The sequence below is a fragment of the Sinocyclocheilus anshuiensis genome, unplaced genomic scaffold, assembly GCF_001515605.1.
Source record: "Sinocyclocheilus anshuiensis isolate Anshui unplaced genomic scaffold, SAMN03320099.WGS_v1.1 scaffold433, whole genome shotgun sequence".
In the NCBI taxonomy this organism is placed as follows: domain Eukaryota; kingdom Metazoa; phylum Chordata; class Actinopteri; order Cypriniformes; family Cyprinidae; genus Sinocyclocheilus; species Sinocyclocheilus anshuiensis.
In genome coordinates, this window is record NW_015536476.1 from 123,329 (window position 1) to 144,030 (window position 20,702).

The 20,702-nt window shown below is 35.7% G+C and overlaps 2 protein-coding genes across 2 annotated transcripts in view; one reads left to right on the forward strand and one right to left on the reverse strand.

Moving 5' to 3' along the window:
- Positions 1 to 12,777, reverse strand: part of stpg2 (sperm-tail PG-rich repeat containing 2) — a 20,485-nt gene extending 7,708 nt beyond the window's left edge. Inside the window, exons 1-8 of the mRNA XM_016449423.1 lie at positions 12,687 to 12,777; positions 11,758 to 11,909; positions 10,064 to 10,179; positions 9,330 to 9,441; positions 7,995 to 8,096; positions 7,562 to 7,721; positions 6,457 to 6,620; positions 1,459 to 1,551 (exon numbers count right to left, since the gene is read on the reverse strand). Coding sequence (XP_016304909.1) covers positions 1,459 to 1,551; positions 6,457 to 6,620; positions 7,562 to 7,721; positions 7,995 to 8,096; positions 9,330 to 9,441; positions 10,064 to 10,179; positions 11,758 to 11,909; positions 12,687 to 12,777 — 990 coding nt within the window. The remainder of the gene's footprint in view (positions 1 to 1,458; positions 1,552 to 6,456; positions 6,621 to 7,561; positions 7,722 to 7,994; positions 8,097 to 9,329; positions 9,442 to 10,063; positions 10,180 to 11,757; positions 11,910 to 12,686) is intronic.
- A 1,579-nt stretch (positions 12,778 to 14,356) lies between these two features.
- On the forward strand, positions 14,357 to 17,711 carry LOC107660230 (RNA-binding E3 ubiquitin-protein ligase MEX3C). Its single transcript, XM_016449532.1, is given in 3 exon segments — positions 14,357 to 14,431; positions 14,537 to 15,077; positions 16,446 to 17,711. Coding segments are annotated over 2 exon segments (1,299 nt in total). The 5' UTR covers positions 14,357 to 14,431; positions 14,537 to 14,564; the 3' UTR covers positions 17,232 to 17,711.
- Positions 17,712 to 20,702: the final 2,991 nt, after the last annotated feature.

The following is a 20,702-nucleotide window of genomic DNA, read 5'->3' on the forward strand; positions in this document are numbered from 1 at the left end:
TATATGTATGTATGTATGTATGTATGTATGTATATTTCAATTAACTATTCAAAATAATAATACGTTTATTATTATTATTATTGTTGTATTTTATTTGTATAGCACCTTTCATGCATAAAATGCAGCTCAAAGTGCTTCATGTGTCAACAAAAAACAAAAACAAAATTAATCAAATACAGAACACAGTAAAAAAAAATTATTATTATTATTATTGCACCCTTCATACATAAAATGCAGCTTAAAGTGCTTCACATTTCAGTACAATATAAATCAAGAGAGAAAGTAAAAGTGTACAATTAGGATGTAATAATAACAATAATAATAATAATAATAAAATCCATCACCATGTTGAAAATATTTTCAGTCAAAGACTTTATTCAGCTATTTTAAAACTAATTTTACGAAATGGATTAACAAGACACAAAACAAATTAAATAAATAAATATAAAATAAAATAAAACTTTCCAAGGCTTTATGTGAATTTTGTATTTGTTTAACTGTCATGAGAATAATGTCAGAATGCAGCAGAACATCATAATGGTGCTAAAATTAAGCTTCATTTTCTTTATGCAACATAAAATGTCTTATTTTTCTTTCTTTTGATTTTGGGGTGGAATGTGATCTGGGTGTGATTTGATGAGACTGATGCAGACGGCAGTGTGTATGTGCTGTTATTTGTGAGGGAGCAAACATGTGTCTAATAAAAGCGAGGAGCAGACGTGAGACGAGGCGCTGAGCTCATAATGAAATGTTTGCAGAATCTGCATCAGAGCGTCTGAATCAAACACTCTCTAGGTTACTTGTGCGTTCTCATATCTTATGTTGTATAATTACTGATTTTAGATATGGACAGGATTTAATCTAAACTCTCCATGAAGCCAAACTATCAGGGCTTTCCCACTGAATTCAAGCTTATGCAAACACAAACACACACACACACACACACACACACACACACAAAAAATCTGAACTTCTAGGCTGTGTTTGACTTTTTACTGAGAAAATTTGTATTGCTCAGAATTTGCTCGTTTATAGCTCAGATTCTCAGTTATGTTTTATTTAAAATATCAACTTTTTCCTCAGATGTTTCTGCTAAAAACAGACATAAATTGAGTCAACAGTTGACATACAGTGAGTATAGAGCTAAAAATGAATGTAGAGCAAAATTCTGTTCTGAGAAGAATTTGATGAGAAACCTCAGCTCTCTTGGTTTTGATCACAGATTTTAGTATTTTGGCAAATCTGAGTAAATTGTGAGACACTGTTGAGATCTTGATGTTGGAGGAGACACATGTGAAATCACTAGGGTTTTATTCCCAGAAGAAACATCTGAGAAGCAGGAGACTTAGTAAAAGTATCAATTTGCTCTCCATTTCATGTCTAGGAGAAACAACCAAGCTATTAATGAGATCTCATTTGTGATTTTTCTTCCCTATGAGAGTGTATTGTGTGTCTTACTTTGGTGAACAGTGAACCCACAAGTCTGTCAGTGGCAGATTTAAAAGCAGCTGTACTCTGTTTCTTATATAACGCTTCAGTTGTTTTCTCCACCTGCAGCAAACACAAAACACAGAAAATATCCAAGATTACTACAAGCTTCTTTAGAATACTTGGTTCTGACAAAACACATGTTGTTGGATTGGTCTGCCAGTCAAAGGTTCCATATTTGGTAACTGTTTTGTAATAGAAGTGATATTGTGACAGAAAATGATTGATTTGTGAAAGAAAACTGCATCAAAAAAAATTCAATAGAGTTTGGGTGTCACCCAGTGGTCATTTTTGGTATTGTGCCCAAACAAAATCTCACAGGAACCACAATTTTTGTGATATCAACTTCAAATTTGGAACATAACTTGGTTAGATATATGGCTTTGATTTTATAGCAATTTTAGAGTGCAACATATTTGATAAAATATTTATTTTATATCAAATAAAATAAAAACTAGTATACTACATTATCTTTACTGTAAACTTAAACTTCTATAACTTTTTTATACTTTCTTTTTTTTTCAGCGATAATCTGCTTATTAGTTTTCTTTAGAAAGAGGCCAACCTTAGGTCTGCATTCCAAAGCGTTCAGCAATTACATTCAAATAAAAAATAAGAGTCAAGTTTTGAAAAAAATTATGAAATTATTTGAGTCCCAATAAGATGGAAAATAGCAATTAATTAATTTTCTGATGTCTCTTTATGGTTTTGCCCTTTTTAGGGTTAAGATTTGACTTGGCGGCATGAATGCGGAAACATAAAATTCTCCAAAACTGTTCACCAAGCTTACGATTACATTTCAAATTTGAAATCACCAATGAAATTTGACAACAACTGTCCCATAAATGTTGCTTCTTATGCTCAAATAGCGTTAAAAAAGGCTTATTTTTTCAGGCTAGAGCAGCGCATCTCAGAACGCTGAGTGCTGCTATAGCAACCAGAGCTTCAAACGGCAGCTGCAGTGACAAGATGACTTTTTTTATTGAGAAGGCGGGACTATTCTGCCACGTCTTTGTATATCTTAAGTCTTTGACGGAAAGCACATACTCTCTTTCTCCTGCTCTCTCTCCCATACAAATGTGCACACACATCCAGTACGGACACACACTCACAAACACGGAAACATACTTGCACACAAAAACGTGTTTAACTCTACTCTGACGATTTTATCAGTAAAATAGTTTAGCAACTACACCACCTCGGGTGTGCATTATTTTTTAATAACAGCCCTTCATCAATTATTCCTTATATAATGACCGATTCATATTAATGAGATTTAATGAGATTCAAATAACACTTAAATTTGGACCTGTTCTTCTTATAATTGGAATATATATGTTTTCATACTTTTATAATACTTGCATGACAGCCGCTGGTCTCTGTCTACTTTCACTGTATGAAAAAAGCATGTTTGAAATTCTCCAAAAAAACTATTTTTGAACAACACAGAGGTGAATAAATGATGACAGATCTTTCACTTCTGGGCCAAATATTTCTTGTTACTATGGACTGGTGCAGTTTTAGCAGCTCTGAGGTGTCTGTGTGGTCTCTGTTGAAAAAAAAACTCCTCTCTGGTTCAGCTTATAATGGAAAATCATAATCTCCACTATCATGACGCTAGAGATAAAATGCAGCAGGTCCTCATCTCAGACTCAGAAATACTAGCTTTCTGCAAAATATATATAGTACTTTTAAGAAACTTCACTAAATTGCAATGAAACTGAAGTAGTTATATTGCCTGTGTCCAGTATTTTTTACAGCCTCATCTTATACAGTGTTGGGTAGGTTACTCTAAAATAGTAATGAATTACTAGCTACTAACTGCATCTTCAACAGTGTAATTAGAGTACTGTACTAATTACTCACTCTAAAAAGTATTGCATTACTTATTAATAATTACTTTCTAAATCCCATATAAACCTTGACCAGTTGATCAATACTAGACCTGAAACTGCTCTTTTAATTCAATCAAATAAATAATATAAAATTGCATAAATGATTCTTGAACTGACCAAGGTATTTTAAGGGAGAAGTTTATATTAAAAACAAATTTTTTCACATTAGACACTAAATTTTGATGAAAAATCCACTATTGTTTTATATTAAATTGTTCTGTAGTCATGGATACAGTATTTAATGCAATTACATCAGAAGTAACTGTAATTAAATTACAGAAAAATGAAGAGTAATCTCTTACTTTGTCAAGGGGAAATTAATTATATATATTGCAGTAATTAATTACTTAGTAATGCATTACACTCAACACACTTGGTTGGGTAGGTTACTCTAAAATAGTAATGAATTACTAGCTACTAACTGCATCTTCAACAGTGTAATTAGAGTACTGTACTAATTACTCACTCTAAAAAGTATTGCATTACTTATTAATAATTACTTTCTAAATCCCATATAAACCTTGACCAGTTGATCAATACTAGACCTGAAACTGCTCTTTTAATTCAATCAAATAAATAATATAAAATTGCATAAATGATTCTTGAACTGACCAAGGTATTTTAAGGGAGAAGTTTATATTAAAAACAAATTTTTTCACATTAGACACTAAATTTTGATGAAAAATCCACTATTGTTTTATATTAAATTGTTCTGTAGTCATGGATACAGTATTTAATGCAATTACATCAGAAGTAACTGTAATTAAATTACAGAAAAATGAAGAGTAATCTCTTACTTTGTCAAGGGGAAATTAATTATATATATTGCAGTAATTAATTACTTAGTAATGCATTACACTCAACACACTTGCATTTGTCACACTTGCAATGGAAGGTCTAATCAAGCTCTGCTTGCATATTGGACATTTTGCCAAATGCAGTGGGTCATCTCCATGTGCACTTGACGTACACTTCTGTTCAAAAGTTTGGGGTCAGCAAGAGATTTGTTTGAAATAAATTACTTTTATTCCAGGATTCATTCAATAAAAAAGTCTCAGATAATCTACAGAGCCAGTAGGACACATTCACTGCTCTTATCTATGCAGCCAGAGACCATGAACGGGGAACAAAAGCAGAGGAGAGTCCATAAAAGACCTCCACTTGGGTCGGTTTGGTTCAGGAATCAGGCCAGCTGGACAATCACACTGGAAATGATGGACATTTCCAAGAAAAACAGCTCATAAAGTCCCAATGTCCTGTTCTGGGTGGTTGCTGTCTGGTTGTTAGGGTGTTTAACGTGGTTGCTATAGCGTTGCAAGGTGGTTGCTATGCAGTTGTTAGGGTGATTTAGGTGGTTGCTATGCCATTGCTAGAGTGGTCTGGGTGGTTGCTATGCTGTTGTTAAGGAGTTTTAGGTGGTTGCTATGGCGTTGTTAAGATGTTGTGGGTGGCTGTTGTGGTTGTTAGGGTGTTTTGGGTGGTTGCTATAGCGTTGCTAGGATGTTCAGGGTAGTTTCAAGGTGGTTACTATGTAATTGTTAGGGTGATTTAGGTGGTTCTTATGGCATTGTTAGGGTGTCCTAATCAGTTACTATGCAGTTGTTAGGAAGTTTTGGGTGGTTGCTATGGCATTGCTAAGATTTTCTATGTGGTTGCTATGTAGTAGTTATCATGTTTTAGACAGTTGCTATGGCGTTGCTAAACTGTGATCACTCTTGCAAAGCTTCTTTTGTGCATGCAACAATGATGTGGTTGCTAGGGTGTTCTAAGGAATTACTAGGTGGTTGCTAACATCTTTTGGGCAGTTGCTTGTTGGTTGTTAGGGCGTTCTGGATGGTTATGCATTTTAGACAGTTGCTATGTTGTTGCTAAGCTGTGCTCGCTCTTACAAAACTTGACGATTTGATGCAACAAAGATATGGTTTCTAAGATGGTTATAGTTGCTAAGGTCTTTTGGACAGTTGCTGTTGTTAGGGAGTTTTAGGTTTCCATGGTGTTGCTAAGATGTTTTTGGAGATTGCTCTGCGGTTGTTAGTGTTTTAGGCGGTTGCTATGGTGTTGCTAGGATGATCAGGGTGGTTGCACTTTTATCATCCACCAGGCAGAAATCTTAAAGGTGTACTGTAGTATGTAATATTGACAGTTAGTGGTTGAAATGGGTACTGCGGTCCAAATTCAAAATACTGGAGAGAGTTGTTTCTTCTACTATTTCTCCTCAGACTCAATGCTCATGTGGGTTGCCAGATTGCGGACACGCAATAGGAACAAGTGCAATTGACAATGAAAGGCGACGAGCCTTATACTGTGAGTTAATGAGATGATTTATCTGCATTTTAATATTCCTTTGATCATAGAGCTTTCTAGATGGATTCCGGGGCTTTTTAGGTCGAGTAGAACCCAATACTGACCCAGTCTGTTTGCTGGCTTCCATGACTGCAATACGCTGTGTTTTCCATCAACTGGCAACCCAGGGTGTTGAAATCCTATTGGTTAAATTGGCAGTGGGCGGAATCACACGGACCAAAACAAAAACAGACATTCTGAAACAGAACACACGTTTCAAAGTAGAATAACTCACTGTAGCAGTATGTTTCCTAAATATCTGCAAACATATTATGGTATTTTTATGCTTTAGCACAGTCAAAAAAAAAGACATACAGCACCATTAAATCTGACTGCTTAGAAAAGTAAAAGCACACCTCTCCTCAACAAGCCAACAAGCAATTCAAGGCTGCATTCACGTCTGTAGCATGAATGATTGATACTTCATTTAAAAACCTCACCCTGAGCATGAGCAACAGTAATTAATAGTGGCGTTTGCAATTAAGTGCAGCAACTGTGGTACTTTGGCTAAACCTATGGTAAATTTTGAAAGGACAGGCTCTAGATTGTAGACTGACATTTAGTGAATGCTGAGAAATATTCAGTTCAAGGGGATTTATGGAAGATTTATTCGTTTCATTGGATGAAACTCTCTGAAAAGTCTGAATAAGCTCCCAAGGGCGGTGGCAGATTATCGCACAATAGACAATAGACAATGAGTGCACACTTTCTGGGTTGAAGAACTGCTCACCTTGTACTGAGTCGGCCCTGGGCGTCTCATTTCCTCTTTGCTGGGGAGGAAAAGCCGGCGCGGTGCAGTAGAGCCGAAGGCACCCTTCCTTGTGCTCTCCAGACAGGCTTTCTTCAAACTCTCATAAGCCAGGCCATACTCAAACACATTATAGGCACCGGGACCTAGAAAAGACCTGCACGAGTAAGATGATTAGTTACTACTGGAGTTGTGCTAACTAGTGCTGTTTGATATTGATGGTTGTTCAGAAGTTTGAGGTTGGTACTTTTTTTTTGTGTTTTTTAAGGAAGTCTCTATTGCTCACCAAGGCTGCATTTATCTGATTAAAAAAATACAGTAAAAACTGTAATATTGTGAAATATTTTTACTATTTAAAACAATCAGTGTTGAAAACAGTTGTGCTGCTTAATATATTTTTGGAAACTTCGGAAAATGTATTTTTAGGATACTTTGATGAATATAATTTCATAAGAACAGGATTTATTTGAAATATAAACATTTTGTTACATTATAAATGTCTTTACTGTCATTTTTGATCAATTTAATGTGCCTTTGCTAAATATAAAACACTTTTATGGGTTAAATCAGGTAAAAATAGATTTTTAAAGTAACAATTGCAGGTTACTTTTTACAGTGTAGTTCATTGCACTTTGACCACTTTGAATGTAATAAAAGACAATTAAATTCAAACTCTGAAAACATCAAATTAAGTAGAAAGCAGTTCAATGGAAGGACACAAAAATGTTTTCATAAAATAACATCTTGAGACCACCTTGTGCACTAGTACACCAAGCACTTTTGGCATTCTATTTTCAGTGTACTATGATTTGTGATGCACTAATTGTAACTTTGCATACTAGACAGAATGCAATTTAGAATGCATCTTGAGTGTCTTGATTGGTCGCTTTGAAAATGGCTTGAAATCCGATTGGCTGCTGTTGCAAAGCATTTGTGTAACAGTATAAAATCTAGTGCCAACTTTGCTAACCTCATGTTTGTCCCTCTGGCAAGCACAGTCCAAATCTGACCTCTGACTGCATTTCACAGATAAAAGACATTTTGCATTCAGAAAGCAGAACAAATTCACAAACACCCAGGTACAAACCTGGCGTAGCTTTCGATCTGTTTTCTGGCAGGAAGCGTACAGCTGTCAGGCCGAAAGCATTCTTCTTCACCCCTCTGCCTTTCTTCAGGATCTCCAGAGCACAGCGCGGGTCATCATACGCACCTACAGGGGGCGTCTCATCCTTGACTGGACTGAACCTCTATGAGAAACAACACAGTACTGAGATCAGATGAAAGTGACATGAAGAGGCATTCACATTCACAACACATTTTTACTTCTGTCATTATATTTTACTAAAAGATTATGAAATACAGTTGTGATGTACTGATGAGTTGTGCACAATAAGATCAGAAATGTATATTAAACAAGTAATAAGGTCTAATTTGATTTCATGTTACTTCAGGAGAGTTTATTCCAGAGCAGTTGTTATTAGCAGGTATGAATGTCCAGAAATAAAGGAGTGTGTTGTTGCCTGAGCTTGAGACAGGAAGGGTGGACTCAACCCAGGAGCGTGTGGGTTACAGGGCGTCTCAAACTGACTCTTTATGTAGTATTGCCCTGGTCCTGGAACACCCTAAAAATACACATACACATACATATATGAAAAATGCACACATGATGAAAACAAAAGTTATTTGTACCCATACAGAAAAGCATCCATGCAGAAATGCATCTAACCTTGAGCTCAAGTCTTGTTGCAATAGTGCCCTCTACAGACAAGACAGAATTCTTTGAAATGGAAGAGTTTCATGAACCTTTGAAAAGTTTGCATGTGTTTTTTGAGTATCATATTTTATACATCAGGCTTTTATGGCTCATATAGAATATAGTGAGAATATGGAGGAAAAAACAGCTCAACTGTATTCAGATTTCAGAGGTTCAAACTGAGCAAAATTATGCAATTTGGTGCAGTCGCTAATATTTATATGGCCAAAAAGTAAGATAAAATTCTGATAATACGTTTGTAATATAAATCAATGAGATCTTTATAACAGTATAGCAGACTACTTACATAAAATGCATATAAATATCAGTTGTCTCTCAATAATATGTCTTAGTAAGATGATATTTAAATGCTTAAGTTTTATGATCAAAGCTCTGTAGTTTCAAGACATATAATGCAATGCAATACAATGATGATTCAGAGATGAACAAATAAATGTTCCTCAAAAGCCAGACGATCATATTTGATATTAACATTTAACAATGATTTTTCTTAAAAAAAAAAATTAAAAAAAATGCATGGATAATCAAATAAACCTAAGTTTCTTCAGTCCAATAAGTTACTCATCATGAAATATTACTAACAATATAAAAGTTATTCTTATGTTTACTTTACAAAAATCAGTAAAGATTTCACAGCAAAAAGACATGTGAACCACGAGCTGAAGGTTGACATACAATTATATTAATAAGCCTTTTACTTGCTAAAAAAATACAAACTATCAATCAGATGACAGAAGGCATGTAGATTGTTTACAACAGGATTTTCAGCTATTTTTTTTTATCATATTGATAATTTAGAGGCCTTAGAAATGTGTGTATTAAATATGATACAGTATGCTTTATAAGGTTAAGTTCTGATGCCTCATGTCAGTGTGTTAGGAAACCTGTATGTAAACAGTCATTATTTGTGCATTTCAACTTGGTGGCTTTAGTAACATAGACACACTTTAGCTTTAACTTAACAGCTTCAGTGGCGTCAAAGGTCTTTGTGAACAGAAAAACACCAAATGTCCAAAACTATTTCCTCTGAAAGCTACACGTATGTAACAGAAACCAAATGCAAGTGATATAAGGTTTAAACCTTCTTCTCCTCCTGTAGAGCCACCAGCTCATGGTATCGAGGGATGACCAGCTCTGAATGGCCTCTCTGCTCTCGCCTGAGATTCACATTCTCATAGAGGACAGTGTGATCCCTGATACACACACAACAACACACAGGGATACACAAAATCAACCATTTAATCAAACACACCATAGAGTGCTGCAGAGATGACTTAGGCTTCAAAATTCATAGTTGTGCTCATTTGTGAAGATTATCATGATGAACAACACATGCAAGATTCATAAACTTTTGTTGGCACCGAGTTTATTTTCCACAATAATCCAAAAGCCAATCGAAAAACCCTACTGGGTTTTGTCGAGGGAACCAGGGTGATGCTAATTTACGGGTTGGCCTACAAAAATACACTGCAGTGCTCTATTGCCTCAAACAAAACAATCAATTTTTCAAAAAAGAATGCAAAATCATTCAAATGGCAAATCCCAAGACTAGGTTTTCCTCAAAAGCTTATCATATCAACCCAGTATCTTGTAAGTGTGACTTACTCCCATATTTTGAGGAAAGGTTAGTTAGTTTAATAGATAAAGGATACACAACAAATACACCACGTTGGTCTGTGGGTGTGCCGTCTGTAAAATTTATTCTGAAGCATCTGCACATGGCAAACCAAGTCCAGATGCTTCAGAATAAATTTTGCAAGACGATGCAAATGCTGTTGTGTTGCAGCTGAGAACATATGCATCATTCAAACTCACTCTTGTAGATCATACTGTCCTGGTCCAGGTCTGTCTCCACCCTTTACCTGCTCTCTCCGTCCTGACATCTTCCCGAAATGCACACCTTGATACTTCTGAGAGGACAACAGCTCCTGCTGCAAAATGGCAAAAATAAAGAAATTTTTCAATATATATTTTTGCAATTTCAATCCTTTCACCTTGAATGTTTGTTCCTAAGCTCAATTCTCATGTATCAGCACTTTCATCAGACATAATAATACAGACTTATGTTTTAAAGGGAAACGCATACTTTAACATTCAAAGTCAACTAAGACCATTTACTGTATTGAAACTAAACTGCAAAAAAACCTCATCATTCAGAAAATATCATGATTAGATGATCAAAACTCTCAGTATATTAAAAGGAAAACTTCAGCGTTTCTGCTAAATTCATATTTGAAATATATAAAATGTTGTTATTTGTATGAGGTAGACACACCTGAAAAAATATAATATTAACACATTATCAATAATATTAATATAAAATTATTCATATAATTATTTTACCAACTTAACACTATTTTTTTAATCTTTAAACATTAAAACACACACTGACTTTTTTTTTATTTTGCCAGATTTCATAAGTAAAAAATGTATTTTCTAGTATATTTCAAAACTTGATTTCACTTTGAACTGTTAAGTTTTAGAACTTACTTTTGAATTTATTTTGTAATTTTCACATTTTCATTAATTTGGGGGTTTTGTCAGATTTCATAAGTAAAAAAAAAAACAGCTAACCATTTTTATAGTATATTTAATAACCTGATGTCTATGTAAAATTTTTGAAATTATATATGGATTATATATTATTTAAAGACAAAACTGATTTATATTGATATATTAAAGACAGAATTGATTTAGATATTTATTATACAGTTTATTTATATTTTAATATTTATACAATTTATTTATATTTATTATACAATATTGAGTATTAGCCATAATAGATGGTTATTCGTCATCATAAATCGTGAACTTTACAGGCCAAATTTTCAATGTCAGTGCATTCATAATGAAACCTTGATGAAAATGGTCAATTAACCTTGATGAAGCTCGATGAGCTGCATGTTTCATGTACACTATGGCTCAGTAGGTTTTGGGTCAGAGATAAGTAGTCTTCAGTGAAACAACAAAGTGCTACAAAGTGTAGAATATAACCATTTTACAAAAAGGACTTTAAATGGGTGGAATATGTGTAATCAACAAGAAAACCTGAGACGGGAGAGAGAAACAGAGCTGCACCATGATGGATGGCCCTGCACTTTGATAAAGAGTTCTTCCCCCTCTAGAGGAAGTTGGAAGCTCAATGGCAAATGAAAGATGATTTGATTAAAGCTGAGTCCAGCATCTGCTGCATTATTGTAAGTGAATATTGAAATATAACGTAAAGAATAATTACCCAGGGTTTTCAGTCCTGACAGTAAAATGGATGAGTGCTGTGCTTTGTGACTTTTTAAAATAATGCAGCGATCATTAGTAATGGAAATAGGCCTGGCACTAATGATGCAGAGCAGAGGGGCATTAGACGCTCTTCTGTTAATGGACACATCTGACCTCACACACACACACACACCGACTAACTCAAGCATGCACACTCAAAGCACTCCATTAGACGTGCATCTTTTTCACTGAGTGCACATCCATTTACACACACTGCTCGTAATCTGTCTGACCGGTACGGGACTGTAGAAGGCCGGGCCGAGGGTCTGGTCTCTGGTGGGGGGTTTGTGTCGGTGCAGGACACCTTGAGCATCCTCTTCATATCCAAATGCCTGTCCGGGAGACGGGATGGCCGGAGCATCATGATTTAGCAGCAACCTCGCCGCTTTAGAGACAGCCTGCAGACATCAAGATGACATATAATCAAAGAAGTCGTATCCATATATAGCTCCTTCTGATTGGAATAAGCTTCCTCAGTCTTTGAGATCTGCTACTTCCTTTTGTTTTACACTGTATCTCTATTTTCTTATCTCAAAATAGTTTGTGTATGTTTCTAAGTTTTCTTATGTTGATTCTGCATAAGTATGATGCTGATTGTTTTGTAATCATGCTGTGGGAGTGGGGGACTGGTTGAGCGTGTCTTTTGTTTTTGTATATTTGTGTGTGTACATATGGTTGTTTTGTTTATGTTGTAATATTTTGTTTTTGTGTTTATAGGAGCCCCTTGAAAATTAGATGTTACATCTCAAGGGGCCATCCTTTCAATAAATTCAAATATACACATATCAAACCATTAACAAAGAGAGATTCATTACAGCTGCAGGAAAAAGTATGTGAACCCTTTGGGTTTACCTGGATATCTGCATTAATTGTGAATAAAAATCTGATCGAATGTTTAACTAAATTGTGTGTTTTTATTGTACATATTGTTCAAAATATTTTGGGGTAAATGTGATTAATTGGTGTGAAAATAATGTCAAACAGGTTTTAGCATCTTTATGCAATATATACATATTGCATATATATATATATAATATTTACCAAGGGTGCCGATATTTTTGGCCCTGTATATATATATATATATATATATATATAGTGGGTATAGAAAAGAATCACCCCCTTTAAAATAATCACATTTTGTTGCTTTGCAGCCTGAAATTACTGCTCAGAGAACCGCTGATATTATACGACCCTGGTCCAATTTCAGTCGTGGTGCCGCTTAAATGTGTGAACCTGGGAGCTCGGTCATACATGCTGATTAATTATGTATCTTATACAACGATGAAACGTGTGTAATTAACTAATGTAACATAGCGAGAGCAGTGAAGTCTCTCTCAGTCACTTCACAAACTCATGTCACTGGAGCACGTCAGCGCGTTGCCTGTACGCCCAATTACCAAAACTTCGGTGCTCATTAATATTAATTAGGTAATGGAGACAGTCGTAAACTTCTTCCTGAAGCAGCCAGTCACTGAACCTGCCTAACGGTCATTAATATTCATGAGCTAATTCGTTGCCTGGACACTGAAACGCGGTCATGGGTGGAAAAACACTAAACTATGTAGAGAAAAGTGTTCATTCTCTGTGTCTAACTTCATTCGAACCTCAATAAATAAATAAACAAACGGACATTTATTCATTTTTACAATTAAGGCGATATAATAATAATAATGATTAAATAACCATAAAACGATCAAAATGACGAGCGTTAATAAAACAAGCATCACCACAACATGACTGAAAAAAACATAAACAAATACAAAATCGACCTCTTATTTATATAGTTCAGCAAATAATATACATTTAAATATAACTTATACTAGTGTTAGATTACATACAAACAAATGAGGAAAAACACAAGCTACAGCCTAAATAAAGAAGAAATTACAAAACATATCAATTAAGTATGAATGGTGTGAAAATTAGCTATAGATAATAAATGTAATAACTTTTATGGGCCTATTAAAAAAATTATATAGAACTACATACCTTTTTGGAATTCGTTATATTATCAGATTGAATGGAAAGAGGTCTGGAGTTTACCTATAAATACTGTCTTATTATTTACTTATATTACTATTTTAGATCTATGCATCTTTTGTAAGTGTATTTACCCAAATGTTTTGGATTGATACGGAATATCTAATATTTAAAGACTCGAAGATATATTTGTTGTAGCCTATAAAAATAAGAGTTTGGAGCCAAATTGGGTGATTAATTTAATAATTCTGTATGTGAAATATCATATACACAAAGAAAAATTGACTAATAATAAAACAACATTACATTATTTAAAACTGAACTCAAGCATTACATTGACGCCTTAAAAGATCTAAGAAATAAAAAAGCAAAAAGGATGTATAGAATTCTTTGAACCATTGTGTTATGGAAATTTCTTGTAAATGCTATGAATGTAATTGATAATAGTTGAAAACACTGTGATCCTCTCATGTTACTGTTCTTGTCATGCAATGAAAAATTACAAAACAGTGAGAATTATATTATTTTCTAATTTTAAAAGTGCCATTAATTAATAGTTCCTCTAAAGTGTTTTTACGGCCAAAATAAATTGAAATGTAAAGTTTTGGTTGCTAAAGTAAAACAGGGAGAAACAAATTAATATTTTTATTATTTTTTATTATTATTATTTTATAAATTTAAAAAGTGCCATTAATTAATAGTTCCTCTAAAGTGTTTTATGTCACAAAAAAAAGAAAAGAAAAAAGAAATGTAATGTTTTGGCTGCTAAACCGAAAACTATACTGTTCATCCGCGCCGGTGTGTGGCGCTGCGTGCACAGATCGGCTGTTCACGAACCTGCCCGAGGATCCCCGAAGAACCGTAAACAAAGAGATCCAGTAGAACAGGGTCGCGGAACCACAGCTGCCGCTGCTAAAAACATCAGCTGTAAGTTGAAATCGCATATTCTGTTTCTCTACACTTGAACACAGTAACGGGAGCGCAGAGAACTCGTCGTCGTGGCACTTTTGTCTGTTTTTGTGTGTCCCGCAGTGAAAGCAGGACACGTTGTTGGTCGAGCATGCCCAGTAACACAGCTCAACTCCTGGAGTCAGACGATACTGAGCCGGACCTCCCGGTACCGGTACAGAACCTGAGCGGGTTGAGCCTCCGGGATGATGAGAGTCCATCAGAACTACATGCTACTTCTCATCTGGGTGTCCTGGGTGCGGTATTGGACCTCCAGCCCTTATCCCAAACTGGATCAGAGGAGGAAAACACCACCACCAGTAACAATAGCAACATTATCAGACATGATGCTGATCTAGACCAGCTGAGGGCCTGGGCCCTCACAGCCGTGGAGGCACCGGGGACCAGTGGGCTCTTCCAGGACGGGCCGGGCGAGTCCCAGGGCTATCAGGTTCAGGGGAGTATGATGATGGCGATGATGATGATGCAGGAGGGTGAGAGGTGTGCACTCAATACCAGGAGGAAGAGCGTGAACACAACAGAGTGTGTGATGGTGGCCACTTCTGAACATGTGGCGGAAATAGTTGGCCGACAGGGTGGGTTTGTTTGATCGTTAAGGTTTCATGTTTGATATTCTAATATTGTGACTCATCTTGGCTCACTTTTCAACAGTGTTCAACAGTAAGGAGGCCAGTTGGATTAGTGATTCATATTTGTACTCGCCCTTCTGATTTTCACACCTCACCTCATGAAAAAAATAAAAATAATAATAATTTTACATATGAAGAGTTCAGATGCAAAAGCCTCTAAGTGCCATCTGAAATTTTCTTCTAAAATTAGCATTTTTATCAGACTCCTATGTTTAGGTTCAGTAATTTTACTTTAATGACAATGTATAGGTCCTTTTCTATGCCATTAAAGTGAAATAAATGAGGCTTTTGCATCTGAACTCTTCATACATATATATATATAAACAAAAAATAAACAAAAAAATTTAATTATATAATTAACAAAATTATTAATTATATATGTTATCAGTAATACATATATGCATATAATGCCGTATTAGTAATAAAATAATCATATTAATATAAACATTTTAATATTAATATTATTTTACCGAAATATTTAGTTAGAAAAGATATATTTTGTATTTTTCATTAAAGAGTAAGTTTAGTTACCAAAAAGTTTTAAATTCACCAGATTTCAGACGGTAAAAAAAAAGTTAGCCATCTTTTTTTAGTATATTCTGATACCGGAATTAACTTTGAACCAGGGTTATTATAGTTAACTCAAACTGAAACCATAAAAAACCCATTTCATTACTTGAACAAAAATAAATAAAAACCTTTTTTATTTCAGTTAGTTGGTATCATTTCTCATTTTAATTTAGTTTAACTAAAATAACTAACTTGATATACTAAAATAACTCAAACTGAAATAAAAATTCATAAAAGACTAGATATATAAACTAGATAATAATAATAATAATAATAATAGACATGTATAAATAAAACAAAAACTACTAAAAATGGCAAAAAAAAAACAACACAATTACTAAAACTAACTAAAATAAAAATATTAATGCAAAATATAAATAAAAACTGATTCAAAATATTTGCAAACATTTTTTAAAGTTTTTTTTTTATTTAAAAAAAAGACTAAACTTTATTTATAATATTAGTAATAAGCCTGACCATTCATCATAATTATTTGTAAATTGTGTGGGCCAATTTCTCAATATCAGTGCATTCATAATGAAACCATTATGAAAATGGTTTTAATAATATATGCTTGCATTGACCTCGTTGAAGTGCATGTGCCATGTACACTGAAGATTACAGCTGCCCCACTTATCTGTAATAACGTGATGTTTCTTCACTGAACTGCATGAAAACAAGTTGTGTAATACTAACAAGCCCTCTTACTATATCAAGTATGTTAGTATTGACCAATCAGCATCCAGGACTGCTCTAATTACTCCTGAGAAGAGATCACTTGTCTCGTCACGCCAAGCCGTGACAAAGAACCAGTGTTTGAGGTGACCGGGATGCCTGAGAACGTAGACCGAGCTCGGGAGGAAATCGAAGCCCATATTGCGATGCGAACCGCAGGAAGCGTGGACACCAGCATGGATGATGATGACTTCCACTACAACGGCACCGACGTTGGTTTCGAGTCGGGCGGCAACAGAGCATGGCTCTTCTCCGGCAGCGTTTCCAACTTCCACAGCAACGCCGCAGGGTATCGCAACGACAGCTCCAGCTCGCTCGGAAGCAACTCTAGCGAGTCGTACTACAGCGGGAAAGGCAGCGGAGTGGCGGATCTCAGTCCCGGCAGCAGTGGAGGCACATTCTGGTTTGGCGATTCCCAGTTGCCCTTGGGATCCGAAGATCCTGCGGGATACGACGGGCTAACGATGACGGCGCCGTCCACCAATCCGCAGCCGACACTGTGGGGCACTTTCGAGCGGGGAGGCGCTAGTTTGCCCACTACGCCGAGGCTCTCTCCATCCCGTCTGTCTCCGTCTCTTCCGGAGGATCATCCGCTGGTTCGGTTGGTGCAGGAGAATTCCCAGAGCCTCCCGGCCTTTGGTTCCGCATTTTCTCCGTCTAGCGACAGCACGGGCTCCAGCTCTCTGCCGGACGTGCGCACTTACCCCAAACACAGCCAGGCTCCTGCGTGCGTATGTTGCGGAGACAACATGGCGGCGCTTGTCCTGGGCGGGCAAAACCTTGTTTGTTTGGAGTGTTCCAACTCCATCCTGCAAAGTGCGTAGAGAGAGAGGAAAAAATTGGGATCTCAAGAAGTACACTGGTTTAATTTTTTACATTGAAATACTTCTTCCTTCTGTATTATGCTTAAATAACTGGGAAATGCAGGTTTTTGATTAATAACCACAGTTGAGTTCATCTCAGAGATTTGCGTTTAGCTGCTACGTCGTTCTTACGGCGAGCGGCGCTGGGGTTTAGCAGTGCTAAATTGCTATCACCTGTGTTTTTTGTTGTTTTGTTTTCAAGGTATCGATTGTGTTTACATTTTCATGTGCCTGATTCCATGACGTTGCTGCAAAATTATCTGTGGCCTTTTGTTTCTGTTTCACAACACTAGAGTCGAGCAGCATGCGATCATAAAGAGCAGTCCTGAACTCTTTGAACATCTCCATAAACATTATGAAATTTAAGGGCATTGCATGTCATCATTAAAGGAATAGTTCACCCAAAAATGAAAATTTGCTGAAAATTTACTCACCCTCAGCCCTTTCAAGATGTAGATGAGTTTGGTTCTTCATCAGAACAGATTTGAAGAAATTTAGCATTAGATCAGTTGCTCACCAATGGAGAAAGCAATATTATGGATAGAGGACTCCTATTTTAGCCCGCAACAATGGTTTGAAGTTAAAATGCCTTGATGGATTTGTTTCTTACAAACATGCAGCTTTTCAATTGACAAGAGTCAAGTGAAGTGATGAACTGGAGTGGTGTGGATTATTGTAATGTTTTTATCAGCTGTTTGGACTCTCATTCTGACGGCACCCATTCACTGCAGAGAGTGAGCAAGTGATGGAATGTGTACACATTTAATTTCTCCAAATCTGTTCCCATGAAGAAACAAACTCATCTATATCTTGGATGGCCTGAAAATGACATTTCTGCAAATTTTCAATTTTGAGTGAACTATTCCTTTAAACATGAGCAAAATGAATTTGAATTTGTTAAACTGAACACGTCAAATTACATGCAAGTAATTTTTAGATAAATGTAAACATTGGTTATGCTTGCGTTTCAAATGAATTTCGCATTCCGCATTCAATTCTAACACATATTTGTATACCAATTTTGGGATATCGTATACAAAAGCTGGATGGAAATGCGAAATGCCGAAAATTTCAAAAATGCACCTAGAAAACATAGACGCTCAGTTGAGATTCCTAGTTTTTTTTGGTTGGGAATAGAACGTGCACAAATTATGATGGAAAAACATTTACCAAATAAATTGCTGGATGCGCAATAAAAAAAAGTCAGCACAAAATTGCTTTCCAAAACATCAGGCTTCCCCAGTTGCACCAATTTTTTATTTTATTACTCATACTTTGCGCCATTTTCCCAGGAAGTTAAGATTGTATTCTCTTGAACACATGATCTCAAATGTTTTATGCAATATTCCAATTTTTCGCACAAGTTTAATTTGCAACTATTGATAGAAACATTAAAGGGATAGTTCACCCAAAAATGAAAATTTGATGTTTATCTGCTTACCCCCAGGGCATCCAAGATGTAGGTGAATTTGTTTCTTCAGTAGAACACAAATGAAGATTTTTAACTCAAACCGTTGCAGTCTGTCAGTCTTATAATGGAAGTGAATGGGAATTACGGCTTTGAGAGTAAAAAAAAAAACATACACAAACAAAACCAAATTAAACCCTGCGGCTCGTGACGATACATTGATGTGTAAAGATACAAAACGATCGGTCTGTGCAAGAAACTGAACAGTATTTATATCTGTGTTTTTTGTTGTTTTGTTTTCAAGGTATCGATTGTGTTTACATTTTCATGTGCCTGATTCCATGACGTTGCTGCAAAATTATCTGTGGCCTTTTGTTTCTGTTTCACAACACTAGAGTCGAGCAGCATGCGATCATAAAGAGCAGTCCTGAACTCTTTGAACATCTCCATAAACATTATGAAATTTAAGGGCATTGCATGTCATCATTAAAGGAATAGTTCACCCAAAAATGAAAATTTGCTGAAAATTTACTCACCCTCAGCCCTTTCAAGATGTAGATGAGTTTGGTTCTTCATCAGAACAGATTTGAAGAAATTTAGCATTAGATCAGTTGCTCACCAATGGAGAAAGCAATATTATGGATAGAGGACTCCTATTTTAGCCCGCAACAATGGTTTGAAGTTAAAATGCCTTGATGGATTTGTTTCTTACAAACATGCAGCTTTTCAATTGACAAGAGTCAAGTGAAGTGATGAACTGGAGTGGTGTGGATTATTGTAATGTTTTTATCAGCTGTTTGGACTCTCATTCTGACGGCACCCATTCACTGCAGAGAGTGAGCAAGTGATGGAATGTGTACACATTTAATTTCTCCAAATCTGTTCCCATGAAGAAACAAACTCATCTATATCTTGGATGGCCTGAAATGACATTTTCTGCAAATTTTCAATTTTGAGTGAACTATTCCTTTAAACATGAGCAAAATGAATTTGAATTTGTTAAACTGAACACGTCAAATTACATGCAAGTAATTTTTAGATAAATGTAAACATTGGTTATGCTTGCGTTTCAAATGAATTTCGCATTCAATTCATGTTTCTAACACATATTTGTATACCAATTTTGGGATATCGTATACAAAAGCTGGATGGAAATGCCAAGATGTGAAAATTTCAAAAATGCACCTAGAAAACATAGACGCTCAGTTGAGATTCCTAGTTTTTTTTGGTTGGGAATAGAACGTGCACAAATTATGATGGAAAAACATTTACCAAATAAATTGCTGGATGCGCAATAAAAAAAAGTCAGCACAAAATTGCTTTCCAAAACATCAGGCTTCCCCAGTTGCACCAATTTTTTATTTTATTACTCATACTTTGCGCCATTTTCCCAGGAAGTTAAGATTGTATTCTCTTGAACACATGATCTCAAATGTTTTATGCAATATTCCAATTTTTCGCACAAGTTTAATTTGCAACTATTGATAGAAACATTAAAGGGATAGTTCACCCAAAAATGAAAATTTGATGTTTATCTGCTTACCCCCAGGGCATCCAAGATGTAGGTGAATTTGTTTCTTCAGTAGAACACAAATGAAGATTTTTAACTCAAACCGTTGCAGTCTGTCAGTCTTATAATGGAAGTGAATGGGAATTACGGCGTCCATCTGATAAAGCAAGAAGAAGAAGACGCGTCACGCGCCGGCTGTCGAGGACATGCTCAGGACAGTTAGGACAGTTCAGTGCATCAGAGGTAAAAAAACTATATAAATACTGTTCAGTTTCTTGCACAGACCGATCGTTTCGTGTTTTTACACATCAAAGTATCATCGCGAGCCGCAGGGTTTAATTTGGTTTTGTTTGTGTATGTTTTTTTGACTCTCAAAGCCGTGATTCCTATTCACTTCCATTATATGACTGAAAGACTGCAACGGTTTGAGTTAAACATCTTCGTTTGTGTTCTACTGAAGAAACAAAGTCACCTACATCTTGGATGCCCTGGGGGTAAGCAGATAAACATCAAA